This window comes from Artemia sp. Qi Xiang Cuo, chromosome 8 (genome assembly GCF_049724085.1).
Source record: "Artemia sp. Qi Xiang Cuo chromosome 8, ASM4972408v1, whole genome shotgun sequence".
Lineage (NCBI taxonomy): Eukaryota > Metazoa > Arthropoda > Branchiopoda > Anostraca > Artemiidae > Artemia > Artemia sp. Qi Xiang Cuo.
The window spans coordinates 50971993-50998232 of NC_142801.1; the positions used below are offsets into that span (position 1 = coordinate 50971993).

General features: G+C 33.7%; 1 protein-coding gene across 1 annotated transcript in view; it reads left to right on the top strand.

Annotated features, from left to right (window-relative positions):
- The first annotated feature begins 1219 nt into the window (after positions 1-1219).
- Positions 1220-26240, top strand: part of Arpc1 (Actin-related protein 2/3 complex, subunit 1A) — a 55313-nt gene continuing 30292 nt past the window's right edge. Inside the window, exons 1-3 of the mRNA XM_089093567.1 lie at positions 1220-1287; positions 15950-16037; positions 22078-22229. Coding sequence (XP_088949693.1) covers positions 15971-16037; positions 22078-22229 — 219 coding nt within the window. The 5' untranslated portion in view covers positions 1220-1287; positions 15950-15970. The remainder of the gene's footprint in view (positions 1288-15949; positions 16038-22077; positions 22230-26240) is intronic.

A 26240-nucleotide genomic window follows, 5' to 3' on the forward strand; every position in this document is an offset into this window, starting at 1 on the left:
CAGGTTTGGAAATGCTCAAAATTTAGGAACACTGCATGATTTTAACACAAATTAAACAAAAATACAGTGAAGACTTTTTCGCCCTACTTATTCAGCCCTACAATTGCCTTAAGTAGCTGAGGGCTACTTCTAAATGTTCAGAAAACGGCAAGATAGAGGAGTTGTTAAACAATTTTAACCACTTGACCAACCGGTTGGCTGAATGGTTAATGTGATCGACGTCTTTTGTTCTAGATTCCGGAATCTGATGGAGGAATCTGTTAATGAAGACTGAACTTAACAAAGTTGTTTTGCAGCAAACTACATCTTTTTATTTTACCTTCCATTATCTTGCGAACTTCTATTTAAGCAACGTAATTTGCCATTTTATCTCCTTACATCATAAGTTGCGCTATGGGGCGAAACTTACAAAATTTGATGGAAAATGCGCGAACCAATAAATTGATGGTTCCTGCCTGGTATTGCGAATAGATTTTTAGTCTGGGAATTGGGACTTCTGTCAGGTTTGCAAATGGTCTTTAAAGAAAATCCTATGTGTCTGAACTTAAGATGCAATTACACTATGCGGAAAACCGTGCAGAGGTGATCATACGTTTTTCCATGCAGATTGAAGAATTTTATTTTCAAGTTTAAGACTATGTAGGTCATCGTAGGTCAAAATAGACATTTCGTTACTGCAGCCGTTCGGGCTTTGTCACACCTATAGATTCTTAATAGGTACCGAAGATCAACGACTCGTATCTTTTTCGCATAACTAATGCAATTATCGAAGTGAAAATGAGTCTCGATGATTGGTCCTTTACTTTCCGACTAAAATAGGTAGCGGTATTTATATAAAATTTCACTCTGTTGACATTCTCATGACGATATCTTTCTGTCATCTATTGAAATTGAAAAGCACTACATGTAATTTATGTGTAGCGTTAATGTCAAAGCTGTCAAATGTCAAAACTCATGCAGGGAACAGACCGCTAGGTAGCATGCCTTTCGATTTTCCCTGACGCGTTTTCGGGCCAGAGGCAGATTTTCCCAGGTTTAAGTATCTTTTCTAGTTGCATTCTAGCGCTACTACTTCAGAGTAACAAATGTAAACTGTAGTAAAAATGTAAGAATGCCTGAACACGCTCTAAAAGTGGTCACAGGCTTTCTGACGAATTTCACAGGTTTTTTGGCATTTTTTTTCACAGGTTTTGAAAATTCGAAGTGGCAACACTGGTCCCAGGCACAGCTCCCAGAGGAAATTCCTGTAGACTGACCAGAGTCCAGGATCAAACAATTTAGTACTAGGTAGCCTATTAGTCTGTTGAACTGAATTTATCTTATAAGCTATTTTAACATTGCTTTAAATCAGCAGTAATGTTATATCTGCCACAGGTTAAGCTGGTGGTAATATCTTCAGTTAGCAACCCTACACCTAAATTTCACTCCCAAAGGAAATTCCTGTAGACTGACCAGACTCCAGGATCAAACAATTTAGTTCTAGGTAGCCTATTAGTCTGTTGGGTAAAATTCTACTTTAGTTACTTTTGGCTATCTTGGAAAGGAGTTGGGTTAGGAAAATGAAACTTTCAGGGATGGATGTACATGCTAAGGTTTGTCCCGGGAAGGTACTTTGAAGTACCTACCTCCACTCATCCCCCCCCTATATAATGGTAAATTACTGCACATTACTAGTTGTTTTTAACTCATATTTCATCCTATATTACTATCATAAATATAAATCACTGCTTACCTTACACAACTTCTGCTTTTAACCTTGTTCATTAAAATATATTCCAAAATCCTATTTAAATCCTAAGCCATTTAATTTTCAAACCATGCTGACTTTCTTTATGGTATATGAAACCCAGTTAGTTGTGATGTCACACTTGCCTTATCAGACACCCTTACCCTTAAGGGTAGCAGGCACATGCCAAACAACTCTGTTGATAAGACCATTTAAACTGTATTAATTAGGGAAAGGATTTCACAAGAGAGATCAGTAAAAATAACCTAATCCTATTTAGAGGACAAATTATGTCATAGGAAGATGTTTAGGAAGCATTAATAGATAGAGTGCTAAAAACATCAGAATCGACTTCAGAGGACACGTTATATCACGGGAAGAGGTTTTTAAAATCCCCCTTCCCCCCAAACTCAAAATTTACCAAAATTTAATTTAGATGCTTTTAAATATTTCTAAAGCACTAATAGAGATAGAGCTAATAGTATCAGAATTGACTTCAGAGGACACGTTATCTCACGGTAAGTGGGTTTTAAAATCCCCCTTCCTCCCAAACTAAAAATTTTCCAAAATTATACTTTATAATGTTTTTAAATATTTATAAAGCTCTAATAGATAGAGTGCTAAAAACATCAGAATCGACTTCAGAGGACAAGTTATATCACGGGACGAGGTTTTTAAAATCCCCCTCCCCCCTAAATAAAAAATTTACAAAATTATAATTTATTATCTTTTTTAAATATTTCTAAAGCACTAATAGATAGAGTGCTACAAGTTTCAGAATCAACTTCAGAGGACACGTTATATCACGGGAAGAGGTTTTTAAAATCCCCCTTCCCCCCAAACACAAAAATTTCCAAAATTCTACTTAAGAAGATTTTTAAATATTTCTAAAGCGCTAAGACATAGAGTACTAAAAACATCAGAATCGACTTCAGAGGACACGTTATATCACGGGAAGAGGTTTTTAAAACCCCCTTCTTCCCAAACTCAAAATTTTCTAAAATTCTACTTTAGGAGCTTTTTAAATATTTCTAAAGCGCTAAAACATAGAGTGCTACGGGAAGAGGTTTTGAAAATCCTCCTTCAAGGAGGATTTTCAAAGCACTCTACGGGAAGAGGTTTTTAAAACCCCCCTTCTCCCCAAACTCAAAATTTTCTAAAATTCTACTTTAGGAGCTTTTTAAATATTTCTAAAGCGCTAAGACATAGAGCGCTAGAAATATCGGAATCGACTTCAGAGGAAAAATTATGTTATGGGAAGATGTTTTTTAAATCCCCCATCCCCCAAACTCAAAATTTTCCAAAACTTTACTTTCGAAGCTTTTTTAAATAGTTCTAAAGCTCTAAGACATAGAGTGCTAAAAACATCAGAATCGACTTCAGAGGACACGTTATATCACGGGAAGAGGTTTTTAAAATCCCCCTTCCACCCAAACTCAAAATTTTCCAAAATTCTACTTTAGAAGCTTTTTAAATATTTCTAAAGCGCTAAGACATAGAGTGCTAAAAACATCAGAATCAACTTCAGAGGACATGTTATATCACGGGAAGAGGTTTTTAAAATCCCCCTTCCCCCAATCACCAAATGTTCTGAAATTCTGCTTTAGGAGCTTTTTAAATATTTCTAAAGCACTAAGACATTGAGTGCTAAAAACATCAGAATCGACTTCAGAGGACACGTTATATCACGGGAAGAGGTTTTTAAAATCCCCCTTCCCCCCAAACTCAAAATTTTCCAAAATTATTCTTTGGAAGCTTTTTTCAATATTTCTAAAGCACTAAGACATAGAGCACTACAAATATCAGAATTGACTTCAGAGGACAAATTATGTTACGGGAAGATGTTTTTGGAATCTCCCTTCCCCCCTAACTCAAAATTTACAAAAATTCTACTTTAGAAGCTGTATAAATTTTTGTAAAGCAATAATAGATAGAGAGCTACAATCATCAGACTCTACTTCAGAGGACACCTTATATCACGGTACGATGTTTTTGAAATCCCCCTTCCCCCAAACTCAAAATTTTCCAAAAAGCTACTTTAGAATCTTTTAAAATATTTCTAAAGCACTAATAGATAGAGTGCTAAAAACATCAGAATCGAATTCAGAGGACACGTTATATCACGGGAAGAGGTTTTGAAAATCCCCCTTCCCCCCAAACTCAAAATTTTCCAAAATTTTATTTTAGGAGCTTTTTAAATATTTCTAAAGCACTAATACATAGAGTGCTAAAAACATCAGAATCTACTTCAGAGGACACGTTATATCACGGGAAGAGGTTTTGAAAATCCCCCTTCCCCCCAAACTCAAAATTTTCCAAAAAGCTACTTTATACGCTTTTAAAATATTTCTAAAGCACTAAGAGATAGAGTGCTAAAAACATCAGAATCGAATTCAGAGGACACGTTATCTCACGGGAAGAGGTTTTTAAAATCCCCCTTCCACCCTAACTCAAAATTTTCCAAAATTTTATTTTAGAAGCTTTTAAAATATTTCTAAAGCACTAATAGATAGAGTGCTAAAAACATCAGAATCCACTTCAGAGGACACGTTATATCACGGGAAGAGGTTTTGAAAATCCTCCTTTCTCCCAATCACAAAATTTTCAAAAATTTTATATTAGAATAGTTTATAATACTTCTAAAGCTCTATGAGATATAGTGTTAAAAACTACAGAATCATCTTAATAGGACACGGTATATAAAGGGAAGAGGTTTTGGAAATCTTCCTTACCCACTATATAAAAAATTCCTAAAATTCTACTTTAGTAGCTTTTTAAATAATTCTAAAGCGCTAAGACATAGAGCGCTGCAAACATCAGAATCAACTTTAGAGGACAATTTATGTTACGGGAAGATGTTTTTTATGTCATTGGAAGATGTTTTTGAAATACCCATTACCCATTGAAATTTTGACAAAACAACATTTTACCTTAATTTTCAGTTATCAGTTTCTTTTTCTCTGGCTATAGTTCTGAAAATGCAATTTCAGTTATTTGAGTAGAATCTTAAGCCATATCAATGTTTTATTTCCAAAATTTAGGAAATGTATTTGCATATATTTAAAACCTTATAAGTTGGGATTGAGAAAAATTTTGAAGCTGAAAACAATTTTGTTGTACTTCATTTTAACAGAAGATCTATTTTGCAAGGTTCCGTTGCTATAACTCACAAATTTTTAAAGGTTACTCAAAGTTTTAGAAATCTCCCTTACCATTCATCCCAGACCCCCTGCATACTCTAAAATCTGGTTGATAAATTGAAATTTGAAAAGCCTGATTTTCCACGGGGGTATTTTTTTGGGGGGAGGGGGGATTTTCCGTGAGGGTATTTCTCGTGGGGAGGGGGGTATTTTCTGCGGGGAGGTATTTTCCGGGGGGATTTTCCGGCGGGTATTCGCCAAGAACCACAAATTTGATGGTATGAGTTTTATTAAAATCTTTTACTTTTAGGGGTTGTTTCCCCTTTTACGAAACTCAGACAAATTTGTTACACAGGCAATTTATCAACCAGATTTTAGAGTATTATTCCGGTGCAACACGTTGCAACGAAATGGTCAGCTTAGATTAGTATAAGCAGGGGCACCGCGAGCAGGTCGCTGACCACCGCCCCCCCCCACCCCCCCCCCCCGCTATCAAATCTCCTTTCAACTAACCTTCGCACCCTTGAAAGAAAATTTTTATATAAGTTCCAACATTTTTTACATATTTTAAATCGCGGATGTAAAAAAGAAAAGCAAAATTTTTCAACATTATAGGATTAAGCTATTTGAATATGTTTTATGTGGTTACCCATCTCAAAATGTTAAGGGGTTTCCAAAAAAAATAATAAAAACGAATATAGATTATTCGGTACTTGTGCATTATAAATAGCCCACCACTATAGACTGTACAAGGAAACCAGACAAATGGGTATTTGTTAGACAAATGGATTGCAAAGCGTGATTTCTTATTGCGTTTACAATATTTAAACTGTGTTTTTTTTGGGTTTAGGGAGGGACAAAGGTACCTGGGTTAGGTTACGTATTTAATATATGCTCTGCTTTTGCCCCCCCCCCCTCAGGGGCCCAAATATATACCACAAATGTTTATAAACTATTATATTTTAATCAAATTTTATTTTATTTAATTACAAGTAAACAAACTTAACTTCTTTCGTGTATAGTTGTGGATTATTTATAATGCACAAGTACCGAATAATCTATAGTCAAATATTTACTTCTGCCCCCTCTCTCCCTCTCCCTATTTACACTTTAATAACGTCTCGTAGCTTCAAGAATGAAGATTGCTACACTAAACTATTTGGACAAAAACATTTGAATTGCTTTAAGAACAAATGGGGTTAGATACTGTAAATTGCCAAATTTCCTGTTACAACGTTTTAAACATTAATTAGTAAATAATACCCATAAAAAACAAATTAGTTGGGGTTATAAAGCTCCAATATATATTTCATGAAATGGTGCATTCTCGAGGAGATTGAATATTTTTTTTTGAAATAGTGCTCTGCCAGATATCCTTCCATATGTTCTTCTCTTCTGCCATATCTGGGTATATTGTCTCGAACGTCACGCCAGTGTCTTTTGATGTTTTGTGTGTGAGCACCTGTTGCAGGGTCAACAAAATTTATGCTGTGGTTGATGCATAAATACTGATAGACCTGGCTAGCCAGGCAATCATAGGCCCTCCAACAGTCACTGATAATTGTTGTCCCTGGCAGGATTCGCTTTTGGATAATTCCCAACAACTCGGCACTACTTCTATCCGGCACAGAAACCATGAATCAATGACCAGATCCTTGCTCTATTCCACCAAATACCCATTTACCCTTGACAATCCGACCACTATTATATTTACGCTTCCCAAAATGGGCTTCATCTATCTCAAAAATGACTCCTTCTCCTCCCAAAGGAGTGAAGTTTGAATGACATATGTACATGCAAACCTCTCTGCAGAACTGGCTCCAATCCACAAAGGTTTGTTTACAACAAGTAACATTGTTGATCATGAAATCCTCCCTTGGAGACAGTATTTGAAGCCAAATCATCAAAAAACGGAAATTTTCTAGCTCAGAAAGGTGTGAACAAGCCATCCATGTTTTGTCATAGATCGATTTTGAAAAATTACACTTTACCTGAGAATATTCACGGCCACCTCGGATAGGTATAAGCCTAGACCTCTGGCAACGGAACGATTTTCTATATTTTACACAAATCTGGCCACAAATATCGCAATTCCTGCTTCTCAATAACATGCCATGGTTATATTACAACTCTAAGACTGCCTCAACAGTAGAAAATTGAACGATACCACCACAGAAATTTATTTCACAAAAATTGCAAGACATATCTCAATAATTGTCATTTACAGACTGAAGCTGTAACTCGTAATATCTATTGCGGCTTTAATTAATTGTTTCATAGTTAAACGGCGGGAATAGTTGAACAAAGATAACAGTGAATTGGGTTATGAATATATTTGAAAGATAGGTCTACTTAGTATGGGTTTTTCCTGCATTTGAAATAGTTGCTTCTTAACAGTTGTAAATATCCTCGTCCATTCTGATGTTTTTATCACTATATATATTAGTGCTTTAGAAATATTTAAAAATCTTTTAAAATAAAATTTTTGAAAATTTTGAGTTAGGGGGGAAGGGGGATTTTAAAACCCTCTTCCCGTGATATAACGTGTCCTCTGAAGTCAATTCTGAAACTTGTAGCGCTATATATATTAGTGATTTATAAATATTTAAAAGCTTATAAAGTAAAATTTTGGAAATTTTGAGTTTGGGGGGAAGGGGGATTTTAAAAACCTCTTCCCGTGATATAACGTGTCCTCTGAAGTCGATTCTGATGTTTTTAGCACTCTATGTCTTAGCGCTTTAGAAATATTGAAAAAAGCTTCTAAAGTAAAGTTTTGGAAAATTTTTGAGTTTGGGGGAGGGGGGATTTCAAAAACATCTTCCCATAACATAATTTTTCCTCTGAAGTCGATTCCGATATTTGTAGCGCTCTATGTCTTAGCGCTTTAGAAATATTTAAAAAACCTTCTAAAGTAGAATTTTGGAAAATTTTGAGTTTGGGGGGACGGAGGATTTTCAAAACTTCTTCCCGTAGAGTGCTTTGAAAATCCTCCTAGAAGGGGGATTTTCAAAACCTCTTCCCGTAGCACTCTATGTTTTAGCGCTTTAGAAATATTTAAAAAGCTCCTAAAGTAGAATTTTAGAAAATTTTGAGTTTGGGAAGAAGGGGGTTTTAAAAACCTCTTCCCGTGATATAACGTGTCCTCTGAAGTCGATTCTGATGTTTTTAGTACTCTATGTCTTAGCGCTTTAGAAATATTTAAAAAAGCTTCTAAAGTAAAATTTTTGAAATTTTTGAGTTAGGGTGGAAGAGGGATTTTAAAAACCTCCTCCCGTGATATAACGTGTACTCTGAAGTAAATTCAGAATGTTGTAGTGATCTATCTATTAGTTATTTAGATATATTTAAAATACCTTATAAAGTAAAAATTAGTAAATTTTTGTGATTTGGGTGAAGGGGGGTTCTAAATACCTCTTCCCGTAATAAAACGTGTCCTCTGAAGTTAAGTCTGTTGTTATTAGAACTCAATGTCTTAGGGCTTTAGAATTATAAAAAAAGATAATAAAGTAGAAATTTGGAAAATTTTGAGTTTGGGGGGAAGGGAGATTTCAAAACCCTCTTCCCGTGATATAACGTGTCCTCTGAAGTCGATTCTGATGTTTTTAGCACTCTATCTATTAGTGCTTTAGAAATATTTAAAAAGCTTTTAAAATAAAATTTTGGAAAATTTTGAGTTAGGGGGAAGGGTGATTTTAAAACCCACTTCCCGTGAGATAACATGTACTCTGAATTCACGTCTGAAACTTTGAGCACTATATCTATTAGTTCTTTAGAAATATTTAAAAGCTTCTAAAGTAAAATTTTGGAAATTTTGAGTTTGGGGGGCCGGGGGATTTTAAAAAACTCTTCATGTGATATAATTTGCCATCTGAATACAATTATGAATATTGTAGCGCTCTATGTCTTAGTGCTTTAGAAATATTTAAAAAAGAAACTAAAGTAAAATTTTGGAAATTTTTGAGATTGGGGGGAAGGGGGTTTTTAAAAACCTCTTCCCGTGATATAACGTGTCCTCTGAAGTCTAGTCTGTTGTTGTTATCACTGTAGGTGTTAGCGCTTTATAAATATTAAAAAAGCTTCTAAAGTATAATTTTTGAAAATTTTGAGTTTGGGAGGAAGGGGGATTTTCAAAACCACTTCCCGTGATATAACGTGTCCTCTGAAGTCGATTCTGATGTTTTTAGCACTCTATCTATTAGTGCTTTAGAAATATTTAAAAAGCTATTAAAATAAAATTTTGTAAAATTTTGAGTTAGGGGGGAAGGGGATTTTAAAACCCTCTTCCCGTGATATAACGTGTCCTCTGAAGTCAATTCTGAAACTTGTATCTCTCTATCTATTAGTGCTTTAGAAATATTTAAAAGCTTCTAAATTAAATTTTTGGAAATTTTGAGTTTGGGGGGAAGGGGGATTTTAAAACCCTCTTCCCGTGATATAACGTGTCCGCAGAAGTTGATTCTGAAACTTGTAGCGCTCTATCTAATAGTTCTTTATTAATATTAAAAAAAGCTAACAAAGTTAACTTTTGGAAAATTTTGAGTTAGGGGGGAAGGGGGATTTTAAAAACCTCTTCCCGTGATATAACATGTTCTCTGAAGTCTATTCTGATGTTTTTAGCACTCAATGTCTTAGAGCTTTAGAAATATTGAAAAAGCTTCTAAATTATAATTTTTGAAAATTTTGAGTTTGGGTGGAAGGGGGATTTTAAAAACCACTTCCCGTGATATAACGTGTCCTCTGAAGTCGAGTCTGATGGTTTTAGCACTCTATCTATTAGTGCTTTAGAAATATTTAAAAATCTTATAAAATATAATTTTGGAAAATTTTGAGTTAGGGGGGAAGGGGGATTTTAAAACCCTCTTCCCCTGATATAACGTGTCCTCTGAAGTCCATTCTGAAACTTGTAGCTCTCTATATATTAGTTCTTTATAAATTTATAAAAGATTCTAAATTAAATTTATGTAAATTTTGAGTTTGGGGGGAAGGGGGATTTTAAAAACCTCTTTCCGTGATATAACGTGTCCTCTGAAGTCGATTCTGATGTTTTTAGCACTCTATCTATTAATGCTTCCTAAACATCTTCCTATGACATAATTTGTCCTCTAAATAGGATTAGGTTATTTTTACTGATCTCTCTTGTGAAATCCTTTCCCTAATTAATACAGTTTAAATGGTCTTATCAACAGAGTTGTTTGGCATGTGCCTGCTACCCTTAAGGGTAAGGGTATCTGATAAGGCAAGTGTGACATCACAACTAACCGGGTTTCATATACCATAAAGAAAGTCAGCATGGTTTGAAAATTAAATGGCTTAGGATTTAAATAGGATTTTGGAATATATTTTAATGAACAAGGTTAAAAGCAGAAGTTGTGTAAGGTAAGCAGTGATTTATATTTATGATAGTAATATAGGATGAAATAGGAGTTGAAAACAACTAGTAATGTGCAGTAATTTACCATTATATAGAGAGGGGGGGGATGAGTGGAGGCAGGTACTTCAAAATGCCTTCCCTGGACAAACCTTGGCATGTACATCCATCCCTGAAAGTTTCATTTTCCTAACCCAACTCCTTTCCAAGATAGCCAAAAGTAACTAAAGTAGAATTTTACCGGTATTTTGAACTACCTACCATCCTTCTCCCTTAGAGGGTCCTGAACCTATTGAAACCTGATCTATTGAAATTTTGACAAAACAACATTTTATCTTAATTTTCAGTTATCAGTTTCTTTTTCTGAATTAAATTAAAAAAAACAAGTTTTTTTAACTGAAAGTAAGTAGCAACATTAAAACTTAAAACAAACAGAAATTATTCAGTATATGAAAGGGGCTGTCCCCTCCTCAACGCCTTGCTCTTTATGCTAAAGTTTTTTATTGTTTTAAAAAATAAAGTTGTGAGACAGAGTCAAACTTTAGCATAAAGAGCAAGGCATTGAGGAGGGGACAGCCCCTTTCATATATCGAATAATTTCTGTTTGTTTTAAGTTTTAATGTTGCTACTTACTTTCAGTTAAAAAAACTTGTTTTTTTTTATTAAATTTCTGAAGGTTTTTGAATTAATGCAGCTTTGATTTTGGCTCACTGTACATGAATAATTAAAACAAAATTTGTATATTAATTTTTCCTTTTTTTGGCTAAATGGCTTTCTCAAAATTTTGTTCTGATGTAACTTATGTAATGAATTTCCATATTTGTATGTTTTTATTATATATATTAGGGAGTTTGCCTCTGGTCAATACCTTGCTCTTTATGCTAAAGTTTGAATTTTTTTTTAATCACAAACCCCTGAATCACAAAGGCCAGTTAATTTGAATAGATAGCTCTTTTGGAAGTACTAAAAACAAAAGCGTAAAGAGCAAGGTATTGACTAGGGGGCAAACCCCCTTATATACATAATCATTTCTGTTTATTTTAAGTTTCAATGTTGCTCCTTACTTTCAGTTGAAAAAAACTTGTTTTTTTATTTAATTTCTGATCATTATTTTAAATAATGCTGGGAAGGGTGCACCCTTCATAGAAATGTCCCTTACCCTAAGGAAACATCCTCCATGGAAAGAATCTCCTCTGTAACCCTCTACTCTGACCTCCCCCCAACCAGAAAAATTCCTCCTGAAAACGCCTGTATACTTCCCAATAACCAATATGATATGTAAACAATGGGCAAAGTTTATAACTTGCAGCCCTTCCCCCAGGAATTGTGGGGGATTAATTCATCCTCAAAGATATATTAATTAGATTTTCGACTATGCTGAACAAAATGGCTATCTCAAAGTTTTGAGTGGGTGACTTTGGGAAAAAAATGAGAATGGGAGGGGGCCAAGTTGCCCTCCAATTTTTTTGGTCACTTAAGAAAGGCAATAGAACTTTTAATTTCTGTCCGAATGAGCCCTCTCACAATATTCTAGGACTACTGGATTGACACAATCACCCCTGGGGAAGTAAAAAAAACAAAAAACAAATAAACATGCATCCGTGATCTTTCTTCCGGCAAAAAATACAAAATTCCATATTTTTGCAGATAGGAGATCGAAACTTCTATAGTAGGGTTCTCTGATATGCTGAATGTGGTGGTGTGATTTTCATTAAAGTTCTATGACTTTTAGTTTCCCCCTTTTTTCAAAAATAAGGCAAATATTCTCAGGTGCGTAACTTTTGATGGGTAAGATTGAAATTGATAACACTTATATAATTGAAATCAGCATTAAAATCTGATTCTTTTGAAGTATCTATTGGTATCAAAATTTTGTTTTTTAGAGTTTTGGTTACTATTGAGCCGGGTTGCTCCTTACTTACAGTTTGTTATCACAAACTGTTTGAAATGCAATTCCTGTTATTTGATTAGAATTTCAAGCCATATCAGTGTTTTTTTTTAATTTAGGAAATGTATTTGTATATCTTTAAAACCTTATAAATTGGGATTGAACAAAGTTGTGAAGCCGAAAAAAATTTGTTGTCTATCATTTAAGCAGAAGATCTATTTTTGCAAGGTTTCTTTTTTTATAACACACAAATTTTTAAAGGTCATCAAAGGTCAAGGTCCTCTAGGGGTAGAAGGAGTGGATGTAGGTACTTCAAAATACCTTCATGGGACATACTTTAGCCTGTAGACCCATCCCTGAAAGTTTCATTTTCCTAACCTAACCCCTTTCCAAGATAGCCAAAAGTAGCTAAAGTAGAATTTTACCATTAAAAGATTTAAATAACATTTTTCCTTAGTGTAAAGTAAAACCACCTGTCTACCTTATTAATGAAAATCAAGTAGCATATGCTGACAAGCAAAATCTATTGCTAAGCAAAGAATTTTTGCACAGTCCAATTGGTGTATGGTCTTTCATTTATTCTAGTATGTTTGATTCAGTGTGTATTTGTCACTTGTGAAGTTTACTTCAAAAGGTTAGATTTTTTTTTTCTTAGCACAGAGGAAACTTGGTAGAGGTGATTGTCAAAATATCTGCTTATTTTTGCTTCATATTATTCCACTAGCTGATACTACCATTGTTTTTCTTGGCTACTTGATTTTTTTTTGTTCATTTATTATTATTTTTCTTCTTTGTTTTGTATGTTAGGAATAGATAACAATGGAAAGAAACAGATAATTTGACTAATAGAAACATGGTGTATTTTATCAACAAAATTATGAGAATTTTATTGTTTCAATGTTTTCTTTTAATTTTGTATATCCTTAAAGCTGTAAGCCCATCTGGGATCATCTGGGGGGTAGGATAAATTATCAAAAAAGCAACCATGGTACTTGGAAATAGGTTAATATAAAATAACAAACCTTATGGTATTACTTTTATTTGTTTAGCATGTTTACTTCAGAATATGCCAGTCACTAAATAATTACCAGCAGCAGCCTTGGTATAAAATTAATGTTTGGCCTCTCCAGAAGGAAACACTATGCATTTTAAAAACTACCTTAAAATTTTTAAAAACACTTACTTATTGTTCCTAAAAATATATCAATTTGCTTTACAACCTCCCCTAATTTCAAATATAAATCCCAAATTATATATCTACTCTCTTTAAAGGAACAACTATGTATATATTTATATATAATGTTTCTATCAAAAATGGCTTCATATTTTTTTTCTTGAAAATTGATGCCCTGAGGTTTTCTTATTTAAGAATTTTCATAAGCCTTTTTTGAAAAAAAAATTATGTGAGTGATGTCATATTTATAAGTAGTTTCCAAGAGCATAAGTTACATTATTTTCCCCCTAGAGGGGTTGTCTTGTTTTTAATATCTATGATGAATCACAAAAGATGACAGATTACTCTGAACAGCTAAAGAAAAAGGCATGGAGCAAGAAAAAGCAAAAACCACATTGAATTGCAAAGGAAAATGCTGCCAAAAAAAGATTCTGTTAGAATACAAAGTAAAATTACAATGGAATGAAGGAACATGTTGGTTTAGCATGTAAAAGTCTGTGAAGGATAAACAGGAAGAAAGAATTGAATTCATGCCAGAAATACTTAATTCAGTTGAGATTGATTTTTCACCCTAGAATGAAGGGGTGTTATTTTAGCATCTGCAGAGATACAAAGGAAGGTGAAAATGAATCCACGCTTGAAGTTTTTAACCACCATGGAATGGAATGAAGTTATTTTGGCATCAGTGAAGGATAAACAGGAAAGCAGAATGGAATTCATGCCAATAAAATAATTCATGTGAGTGACATTGCATTTAGATGCCTTCTTTTTTGCAGTGTTGGTCATGTTTTTTTTTTGTATCTATGAGATGTGCAAAATTACAAAAGATGAAAAGCAACTTCAAAAATCCAAAGAAAATGATATGGAACAAAAAAACAGCAAAAATTGCATTGAATTGCAAACAAAAATGTTGCAGAATAAAATCTAGGGTCAGAACACAGAGCAAAATTACAGTGTAATCAAGGAATGTGTTAGTTTAGTATAAGTCTGTGAAGGATAAATAGGAAGGAGGAATTATTTTTTAGTATCTCTGACACAAACAAAATTACGCAAGATAACAAATGACTATGAACAGCTATAAGCTTATTAAATTGTAAACAAAAATGTAACTTTAAACTATAGAATGATATGATAATTATGCTATTGCATAATTCAGATATTTCAGAAATTAAAATGAATTAAAGAGCATGTTGAGAGATCAAGGATAAACAGGAAGGAGAAATTGAATTCATCTTAGAATTTTCAATATATAATTTAGCTATTTCAGGGGACATAGGCATTGGAACAATCCTGGTTGTTACTGAATTATGTAACAACATAATTAAAGCAAAATTTTAGAAACTGGTGAAAAGCTGGGAAAGAAGTGTTTTGGTACTATATCTGATGATCAATTTACACATGATTTTGAATGAATCCAAACAGCTGAAGCAAAAGGCATGGGAAAATGTCTGAGGTTAGGTTGTACAATAATGAAGTACAACAAGATATTCAACTAGAAAATATGTGACAATAAGCATCACAATTAATTCCAAAATAAAATAATGAACAAAAAAAGTCTGCATTTAGAAGATAAATGACAGGAATGATCAGATTGGATTATAACTGTAATCTGCAGTTTGAAGAGAAGCAACAGTGAGAATCACATTAAGTCCCAAAAAACAAATCCTATGAATTCTATTGATGATTCTTTGATACATTAACAGAAAGGAGAAATTGAATCCACACCAGAATATCCTAATTCAATTGAAATTACTGATTTGGCACCTCATAACTTAAGACTAAAGAGTAAAACAATGATTATGCTATTGCATAAATAGAGAATCTAGTTTACACAATCCTGCTGCATACTGAGTGCTGGGGCATGGGCTCCTGGTACTATATATATAAATATATACTCTTTCAGGTTAATTTGCTGGCAAATAAGCAAGATCCAATGCATCAAACAATGGGAAAATCCATTATAAATATATAATTTTGGCTATATATTTGATTAATAGGGGGTGGGGTTAAATTAAAGTGAGATGAAAAAAGAAAGGTTTTACTTAACAAATGTGTTCTTAGTTTCTAATTCCTAACGAAACTGTTGAAAAAATTCTAATGGATTACATTTTCTTAGCTATAGTTTTCACACAAGCTATCTTACAAAATGGCCCAGAAAAGAGACTTTAATATTATCTTCAAAATCAAATGCATTACACTTGCCTTTTAAATTTCAACAGGGATCTCTGGGCCATGTACCCTAGCATTGGCTAGAAAGCATTCCTTAGTTCTCTCCCTGAAAATTGAGTAATGAAACAATGAAGATAGTTTGTATTCCATTGTTTTCAGTTTTATTTAATGCAAATGTGAAGGAACTTTCATTAGAGGCGTTTTTTTTTTCAAAAGTAATTTATGACTTAAAACAAAACATGTCATCTAAATTTCTCTGTTGTGGGCTAAATGTACCAATTCATAAAGAGAGTGAAGCCTTAGAAAAAACTGGGAAAGTAGTTGTGGTGTAGGGAATTTATCATTTATAGTGTGTTCTAGTTCAAAACACATAATAACACAAATAATGAAGTATTTAAATTTTTGATCTTTGATAATGGCAAACATTGCTTTTAATGATGCAATGGCTTTTTTTTCTTTGGTTCATTATATTTCTTGTTTATAGGATACTTAGTTGAATAGAAAGATGACTGAAGTATACAGCTTTGGCATTGATCCAATCTGGTGCCATGCATGGAACAAAACAAGGACAAGTAAGTTAATTATGAGGCCTAAGGACTGTCATTCCTAAACAGTACTATGCTGCACTTCTTTTGGCTTTTAAAAAAAAAACATCTGAAGCACAAAATAACTTAATAACTACTTAATACTTAATCTAAAACTGCTTGTTAAAAAATTCACTTTTTTTGTCTGCAAAAATTCCAGGCCCAAGATGCAGTTGACCAAAGGCAGCTCATGTGGCCTGATTTTTAGCAATCAGACAAGGGATTAGAATCATAGATTGTAACAATTACATTTTTACAAAGGATTGGAATCATGCCAGGAATTTGAGTAAATTTTTAATTCTTGAAGTAGTTCAACTATGTCAAATTGCTTATGATAATTTATTTATGCTGTGCTGAGTTTAGAAAACTTTCCCTCCTGATCCATCAAAAAAGTTAGGTCAATATCCTATGTTCAGTTTTATGGTAATATCTATTTTGCTGAGTTGGTTTTTCTAACGTATCTTGGTCATTCCTTGGGGTTGTTTTGATGTAACTAAAATTATCCTTGCTCTGACTAGGCACATGCACAAGATTTTACTTGAAAGAGACATATATTTAGGAGACAGATATTCTGTATGGAATGTATATATATGCATTTTATGTTGGAAGTATTTGAGGATGAATTGCAGATTTCTAAACATTTTTTATCCACTACAAATGACCTTTTATGCTGACAATTCTAAGTTTGCAGGGGACACTGCTGAAGCAAGATCTTCCCTGCAGGGAGACCTGGAAGGCCTAGCTCACTGGTCAGAAAAGAGGTTGCTTGAGTACAGTGTTGAAATGTCAGGTGCTCCAACTTGACCTAAACAACTATAAGCAAAAGTACTCATTGCTTAATCATAGACCTGGCAGCTGCCATCAACAGAGGAGAAGCATGGCCTTGGAGTCGGGGCAGTCAACTAAAGTTACTTCAGCATACCCTCTCAGCTGTTACAAATACAGGGATATGTCTTAGCACCATCAAACGAATATTTGTCAGCTGCAAACCAAATGCTATAAAAAAAATTGTACACCTCTATGGTATGCCCTGTGCTTGAGTTACGTATGAAACAATTGCCTCCCCACAATTCAAGGTAGATAAACAACTTCTTTAAAGTATCCGGTAGTGTGCCACTAAAATAGTATATAACCTTAGAACCATCCCTTACCATGAGAGGCTTGCAGCATTTAAAATATTGACCCTTACCTACCATAGAAAACGGATGTCATCACAGTATTCAAGCACCTGCAAGCCAATCCCACTTGAAGTCTTCTCCCTGTCAATTTCAACCAGAGAATCTGGGGGAACTCCTTTAAAATTTCCCAACAATCCTCTAATAACAGAATATTACCACTTCTACCCTGACCATGTTGCTCTGCTTTGGAACTCCCTAAGCAATCAAACCATCCCATCTTAAACACTTGAGCCATTCAAGCAAGATATGGACAAGGACTGGGATTGGAAGGTGTGGTATCTACACTGGGATGCCCCATAGTCTTCAACCAAGATTTGAAATCAGTACTGGTAGGCGTTCCAAAAGGATCTATCCTTCTATGCCTGCACAATGGAATTTAAGGTGATTCAAGGTAAGGTAATAAACAAGTTACTGGAGAGAGTAAGCAATTATTACAGAAATTCTACCTGTTGTATTTAAACCAAGCTATGTCATGATAAAACTGCAGATTCTTCATTTTCTTCAAAATTTATTTACATGAATTCACTGACATGGAAATGATCATTTTGGGTTTGGTTATAATTTTGTTGCTACTCAGCGCTTGTGATGTCTGCCAAAACTAATGAAATTATCTGTCAACCTAAGATTCTTGAATTTTTTTTTCTTCTATCCTTAATTTATTTTAACAAGATGGATTGCCAAGAAATCTCAAAGCATTCACAGTTGTCCAATGTGTTTTATATGTTTATACTTTTAAATCTTTAATGGTCAAATAACCTATTATTGTTTGTTTTGTTTTTTTAATGAATAGACTAATACATTCTTTAATAATACTGATCTACTAAGCAGTTCATGAGGTTTGATTGAATTTAATTTTACCACAAGGAAGCCTGAAAGTATGAAATCTAAATTGAAGAAGAACCTCTTTTTATCCCCTACTTGAATCAATAAAAAAACAATTTTTTCAAATTGAAGTAAGGAGCAACATTAAAACTTAAAACAAACAGAAATTATTCTGTATATGGAAGAGACTGCCCTCTCCTCAATACTCCGCTCTTTATGCTAAAGTTAGACTTTTTGTCACATTTCTTTAAGAACAACTCCTGAAACCTAAGGGATATTTAATCAGAATAAGAATCTTTATAAAGTAGTAAAAATATAAGTGCATTTAATATAGAGGTAAAATTCCCATGATCTTTTTACTTAATTTTTTTGTGGGGGGAGGGTCAGCCCCCCTCATACATGGGAAATTTCTCTTCTTTTTAAGTTTTAGTGTTGCTCCTTACTTGCAGTGGAAAACAAATGTTTAATGCGTGACAGTTTTTAAAGTAATGACAGGAAATCCCCCTCCCCCCGTGTAAAATTTCTCCTAGATAGTTCCACCAGAAACGTTCATTCCTGTGGAAAATTCCCCCCACCTCCCTTGCAAAAATCCAGCCCTAAAAAATGTCTGTATACTTCCAAATAACAAATTCTATGCTATATGTGAACAATGGGCAAATTGAGGGGCTTAGGCCTACAGCCCTTTCTTCAGAGACTATGGAAAGCAAAAGATACAATGAATTGACAAATTTGAATAAGATTTTTGATCTGGAAGCTATCAGAAGAAATTAAGCTCGAAATTGCTCAGATTTTGGTGGTTAATTGTGATTAACCACCACCATCATTGAAAATCATGTCATCTTCTATGACTTTCTGATTGAAAGTTCCACGCTTTACTGACTGAACTAACAGGGCTGATAATTCAATTTGATTTATTGCTTGTTTTAGCGCCATAATTGCGTAACGTACAGCCCTTTAAAGAAAACACAATCAATAAACACACATCCATGATCTTTCTTCTGGCAAAAAAACAAAATTCCACCTTTTTATGGATAGTAGCTTGAAACCTTTACAGTAAGATTCTCTGATACGCTGAATCTGATGGTGTCATGTTCATTAATACTCTTTGACTTATAGGGCCCCATTGTTTCGAAAATCAGTAAGATTTCCCCAGGCTCGTAGCTTTTGATTGGCAAAATTAAACTTAATGAATCTTATATATTTGGAATCAGTATAGTAAGCCGATTCTTTTTACGTATCTACTGATATCAAAATCCAATATTTTAAAGTTTTGGATACTGTTGAGCTGTGTTGCTCCTTACTACAGTTTGTTACCACAAACTGTTTGATTTGTTGCAGCTACTTTTTGGAAGTTTGTAGTTGATCATATCAGAGGATGGGTCTCCTAGAGCAAACGACCTAGCTTCAGGGGCGTGAATTCATGACATCCCATGAGCAATTTGGAGAGGTGAAACAAAGGGGAGTGCTTAGCTCCCCTTGGGGTGGGGGGGGGGGGGGCTTTGGCACTTTACTTTTCAAACTCTAGGGGGGATTTTATCGAAAAAAACTTGAAAAAAACAAAAAAGGTATTTTTCAATTAAACTATATAAAAGATGTTTTAGAAGCTTAAGAGGCCCTGCATAAAGGCCAATAAAAAAAAAAATGCAAAATTATCAAAAGTTATAGCCTAAGCGTTAATGAACACTCGGGATACAGTATATAGGGAAGGGTGGATTTGGGTCATTTGTTTCTGAATTCTCAAGGTGTCTATAGCTGTTGCAGACGAATACAAGTGCAAATAATTTTCTCTAAGACTGGTTAGTTCAATCCCCAAGGGACTTCAGAAAACCAAGCCTTGAAAATGTAACTTGTTTGTATTTACTGAGTTATATCTACTTAATGGTTGGTAACTAGGGATCAGCCGTGAGTACTTAGCTTAGTTCTTTCTGAGTACTTAGCTCTATGACTAGAAACTAATTTTATGAACTGCTCTACAAACAGTTTACCTTTGAAGGAGAAGTTTCCCCAGCCTCTCTGGTACTTTGTTTTAGACTAGGAACACAATTAGATCATATTTGCAATCAATTACAGTTCTTGAATACAAGAAAAAAACTAGAAAAAATGGTGATTATTAAAAAAGTAAGAATGGTCTGTCCATTTCAGTAAAGAAGCCAGCAAGTTTGTGGTAAACTGGCAAAAGTCATCAATATTTGGTAAACAAAAAAAATTAAATAAAAGGGGAGAGTATGTTTATTTAAAAAAAAAAAAAAAAAAAACAAAAAAAAAAAAAAAAATCTGAAGACACATTTCAAAGCGACAGATAGTGCCTAGAAAATTGTGACCTTTCAAAGGAAAAAAAAGGTACTTGTCTATTATATAAAACACACTCGAGAAGTGAAGTTTGGTTAATGCTAATGACAAAAAAATATATGATGAATTATTAGCAACATTGTGAAAACTACAACTTGGAAATATGTTCCCAAAAGACCACTCATAGAAAACCACGTACTGACACGCAAATTGACGGTTTTCAAACATTGCCTAGAGATGCACTTCTAAAAATTTTGCTTGTTGTAAGAGTACGAAGTCATTGCGTATCCATTTACGCACTATTTTGTTATGGATAACAACCCCATATGCTGAAAAAATGTAGTTACCTGTTGTTTAGTCCTTGGCAAATCCCAAATATTAATTTGAATTTCCATGGTGAGACACTATATTCTATCACTAGTCAAAGCAAACTAACCAGTGTCTTCCAGAATCGCGTTAATAATGAACTAAAATGAACTAGGTCAAGAATCGCGTTAATAATGAACTTTGCTTTGTTTTTGAGACGGTCAGCCGACGCCGAAGCTCCCAACGTAATAATTCACAAATGACCTTCACATTTTTGCTAATAAAGTATTCTATTTTCATCATACTTTATTGTCACCAAACTTCACTTCTCGAGTGTGTTTTATATAATAGACAAGTACCGAAAAAAGTACCAAGCCATCAGGAACTGTTGTTAGAACAGAGCAATTTTAATATTTTGGCACAAATCGCCTACGAGGCGATTGCACCGATTGCCCATGAGGTATGGTACCACACTTCAAAGCTGATCAATTTATATATATATATATATATATATATATATATATATATATATATATATATATATATATATATATATATATATATATATATATATATATATATATATATATATATATATATATATATATATATATATATATATATATATATATATATATATATATATATATATATATATATATATATATATATATATTATATATTTATTTTTATATATTTAAAAAAATTGACACATTGCTGCGGCCCCCAAATTTTTGACAAGGGTAAAACATAAAAAGTTGTTCACAGAAAATTGATCTGGGATAAGATGGCACTGCTGAAACATCCCTTTGTCTATATTCGCTGCCTAAGCCTAATAATATATATATATATATATATATATATATATATATATATATATATATATATATATATATATATATATATATATATATATATATATATATATATATATATATATATAAAATGAAAAATCGCGGCTAATTATCCTGTTTATGTATTTTAAAAAGTTGACTCATTACTGCCACCCCCAAGTTTTTGACAAGGGTAAAACATAGAAAGGTGTTCAAAGAAAATTAATTTGGGATAAGATGGCACTGCTGAAACATCCCTTTGTCTGTATTTGCTGCCAAAGCCTAATAATATCACCCTCAGAGAGGACAATAGTATAAAAGATAGTGATAAGATGTGTTCTTTTTTTGTATTCCTTAACATATTACTGTTTGAAAAGTCAAGATTTGTGAGGGGGATCTTGAGAGTCCTGACCCCTCCTTCCATTAATATGTTCGACAGTATTATCTAAAAGGGTATTTTGGTTCCCTTTACTTCTCTAGAATACAAATTTTGCTACCCGATTTTCAGATTGAGAGATATGGTTTTGATGATGCAACATAGTAGACATATATTTAAAAAAACTTAGAAGTTTGTATGTTATAAATCTTTTTTTTCTTCAGAGCTTGCTATATCCCCCAACAATAATGAAGTTCATATTCATGAAAAGGCTGGCTCAGAGTGGAAGCTTGGTCATGTTCTTCGAGAGCATGATTTAAGAGTAACTGGCATCGATTGGGCTTCTAATACTGACAGAATTGTTACTTGTTCAGCTGTAAGTATTTGTTAGTTATATTCTGTAACATTTTATTGAAAAACAAGGACACTATATATTTTTTTTCGATGGGTGACTTAAGTTCTTTCAGCCCAAAGGACTTACCGTCAACGTAAAATTCAAGAGAAAAATTGCATGCCATGGATATTTACATCCTTCAGCTGTCCAATGGAAAAGGAAATGCTCAAGCATAACTATGGCAAACGCATATGCCTATGCATACAAAAAAGAATTCCGTTTTTGTAGAAAGCTAAGAAAAATTAATAGATTCTTTTGAATAGAGAAGTGACGATGAATTCAAATTGACTGAATTAAGCTAAATCCTTCAGGGTCACCCAAAATCAAAACTTGAACTCGGAGTGATAAAAATTAACAATTTATTCCGTCAGCGTATTACTATCAGATTTAATTTTTATCTGGGCTCCCATTTTTTCTTTTTTCTTTTTTTAACTCTTTGGCGTCAGGCACATCGAGCACCCAAATGCTGCTTACCTTTTAACCAGTTTTATCACTAGGTTTTCCACATTTGGTCAACCTTCACTGGAAACTGTAGAGGATCTTTCTTTGAAACCCATCCATTTTTTGTACAATATGTATTGAGTACAGTTTCAAGTTAACTTTTTGGAATTTAGAAATTAAATTAAAATGATGGCTCAAGTCAATCTAAGTTGGAAAGTGATATAGAGAAAAAAAAATCAGCATAAAGAGTAACACCACTTTGCTGAAAACTGGTATACCGCTAAAAAAAAAAAACAGACCTGGGTTTGGAAACCTAGGTGAGAGAGATCCATAATTACTATGAGAATGACAATTTTATAGGGCAAAGGTTCTCAGCGTTTTCATTGCTCGCTGTCTTCTTTTGACAAATAATTTACCCATAACTCACTTGTAAAGCTTAGTTCGTGAAAATTGATAGTCTTATCAAAATTAATATTTTTGAAGCATCTATATATCTTTCATTCGCATATATATTGCCTCTTGGACGCACTTTGGAGCAAGGAAGCCCGTGTACATGTTTCCAGTAGAGAAGAGGGGTCATTTTTCTAGTGGAGGGGGGTATTTTTACCGGAAGGGGGGTGGGAAAAACATCATGTTCCTTAAAAACGTTCAATTGTTTCTAAGTATTTCAACATATTGGAGTTTTTAAATATTTTTTTGTCAGATTTTCACGGGGAAGCAAAAGCCCCCTCCACCCCGTGGGATTTTTCTTGATAGCCTTTGGTATACTACAATGTTCGGCAAAGTGGAGCTCCAGAGCCGCATGTGGCTCTTTGGTCCTTTAAGAGCGGCTCTGGCACAAATATCCATGGAAGACACAATGATATTTTCATATAAAAAAAAAACTTGGTAAGGGAAAAATTGCATTTATTTTGATAAATTAAAATTCTTCTATAAATTGAGAATATGTATAATTTTTTGTTGATTTACCATTGTCTTCTAAAACAATTAAAGATAGAACAATTAAAATTTGTTTGAATATAAACACACAGCATATGGAAGATCTGAAATTGGTTTTGGCTGTATCAACTTCAGTTGATAAGTCTTGTTACATAAATGATACAGCACAAGTTCCACGTTTTGTAAGACTCATGTTTCATTCAGGCCCCAAAGAAGAACTCTTAGGATTATTACCGCTCAAAGGTCAGACATGTGGGAAGGTATTGCAAGTACTTTAGTTGAGTGTATGGATAAATATATTCCCCTCGATAAAATTGTGTGATTACAACAGATGAGGCCAAAAGTATGATCGGTGAAAGAAAAAGGGTTTGTTGCTATTTTGAAAGAAAAAATTAATCACGAGATACTTATTTACCATTGTATCATTCATCAAGAAGCGCTTCGTGCGCAAACACTCCCGGAAAAAAAATTGTAAATTTATGGAATTAGTGATTACAATCATCAACTCCAGTATAGCTAAAGCTCTTAATCGTCGCCAATTCAAAGATTTTTATTTGAAATAAGAGAGGGGTATGCTGATTTCCTGCTTGGTAATTTGGTACGTTGGTTATATCAAAAGGGGACGTTTCAAAATTTTTCGCGTCCCTTTTTCCAGAAATTAATGCATTTCTCCTTGAGAAGGGTATTCAATATCCGGAGATAACCGACGATCAGTGGATCAAAAACTTTCGTGTCATGGTAGACGTTACGTCTCATCTAAATCAGCTGAATTGTAAACTACAAGGGAAAGGAAACCTAATTTTTTTCGATGTTACAAGAAGCAATAACATTCAAAAAAATATCCATTTTTGCTCAGGATATTAAAAGGGACTGCTGAAGCACATGACTTCAGCAGGACCTGCTCAGGAATTTCCAAGCCTGCTGATGCATCGCCAAGAAAGTAATTCCTCTATTGATAAACACCATTTTAAAACAATAATTTCAAATATGAAGGAAGCATTTGTCAGCAGCTTTCAGGAATTTAAAAATTGCAGAACAATTTAGGCATTTTTCAAAAATCCTCTTAATGGTACGATAACCGAGTTGAAATTTTTTCCTTTTGAAATTAATATTGGTAACTTTGAAATATAGTTGGAGGATTTAAAAAACAAGGAGATAATGCACTCTAAATTCGAACGTCTTTCTGTTGAATATGAAAAAGTGGAGAAGAAGAAAATGTGATGTTAATTCACAATTCACAAGTTGTCTGCTTTGAATGACCTGGAGAAGGAAGAGATGAGCAGTTTCAACGCTTGGAATAGTATTCACCTGACTCTTACGATCACCTGAAATAGCTTGTGTTCACCCTTCTTTCCTTTTTCGGTTCTGCATATATATATGCCAACAATCTTTTTCAATGACCTATGACACCGAGAGAGGAAAGGATATAATAAATGAAAAATAAAATCAAATATGTGAGAAAACGAGGATTTTGTCAGCCAGTGAAAATCCTCGTTTTCTCACCTATTTGATTTTATTTTTCATTTATTATATCTTTTCCTCTCTTGGTTACATACGTCATGAATAGCCAGTTTGGTCTTAGAATGTATTTAAATCTTTTTCAAGCATGGCCATTATCAAGAGTAAACTGAGAAGTTACCTTATTGATGAATACTTGGAATTATGCCAAAAATTAAAAACAACAACATACAAACCTGCACGACTGCAACTTTACAAGGAGATGCAAGCATATTGTTTGCATTAATAAATATTTATCAGTATGGAATTTAGTTTTATTTAGTGCAACAAAAGTTTATTAAACAAGTAGATTTGGCTCCAAATTCTCTAAAAATTTTGGAATGTTCATATTTAGCTTTTTGTCCCATAAGTTTGCCGACTACTGATATAGTATATATTATAGGAACAAATGTTTGATTCGTGGGGAGAGAGGTGATTACGAAACAATTGCCTTTTGACCATTCTTTTTCAACTTTTCCTGGGGGAGAGGGGTGCGATTTCCGTGCTTACCCCTTTCTTCCGCATCTGGCATTGCCATTTATGGTTGCACCTTTAGTACTATATGTCTCTGTTTCAACTTAAGGTATTGTATGATCAAAGCTATTTTTGATAGAAAGTAGCTTTTAAAAAGACAATAAAATGGCAGTATATGAAGGCTCACTGCAGACATTTTGGGTCTTGTGACAGTAAGATGCTATTTGATCCTGTCTTTGTTTATTTATCTCTTAATCTTTTGGCAAATAAGAAACAACGAAGTCATTGGTTTTTGAGTATACTTTTTCTATCCATTGTGAGTGTCATTTAAAAGTGTCCCCACTTTCCAATATGATTTAATAGTATGAAAACAACTATTCATGGTTTTCATTCATGAACAGTTTTAATGTAATATGAAAAACTTCATAAAAAATAAATATTATTATCATAGATTTTTAATGTGCTTTTCCTCTCCAATCAGTTATGTAGCTAGGGAGGGTATAGGGGACACTTTCCCCCAGGCACAATCTTTTTTGGGTACCATTTAGGAAAATATACCTTGTATTCTTTGAAGGGTAGACCCATTTACATCGTGGGGGGGGGGGACTGACATTCGACCAGAGTACTGAAAACCCACCTACG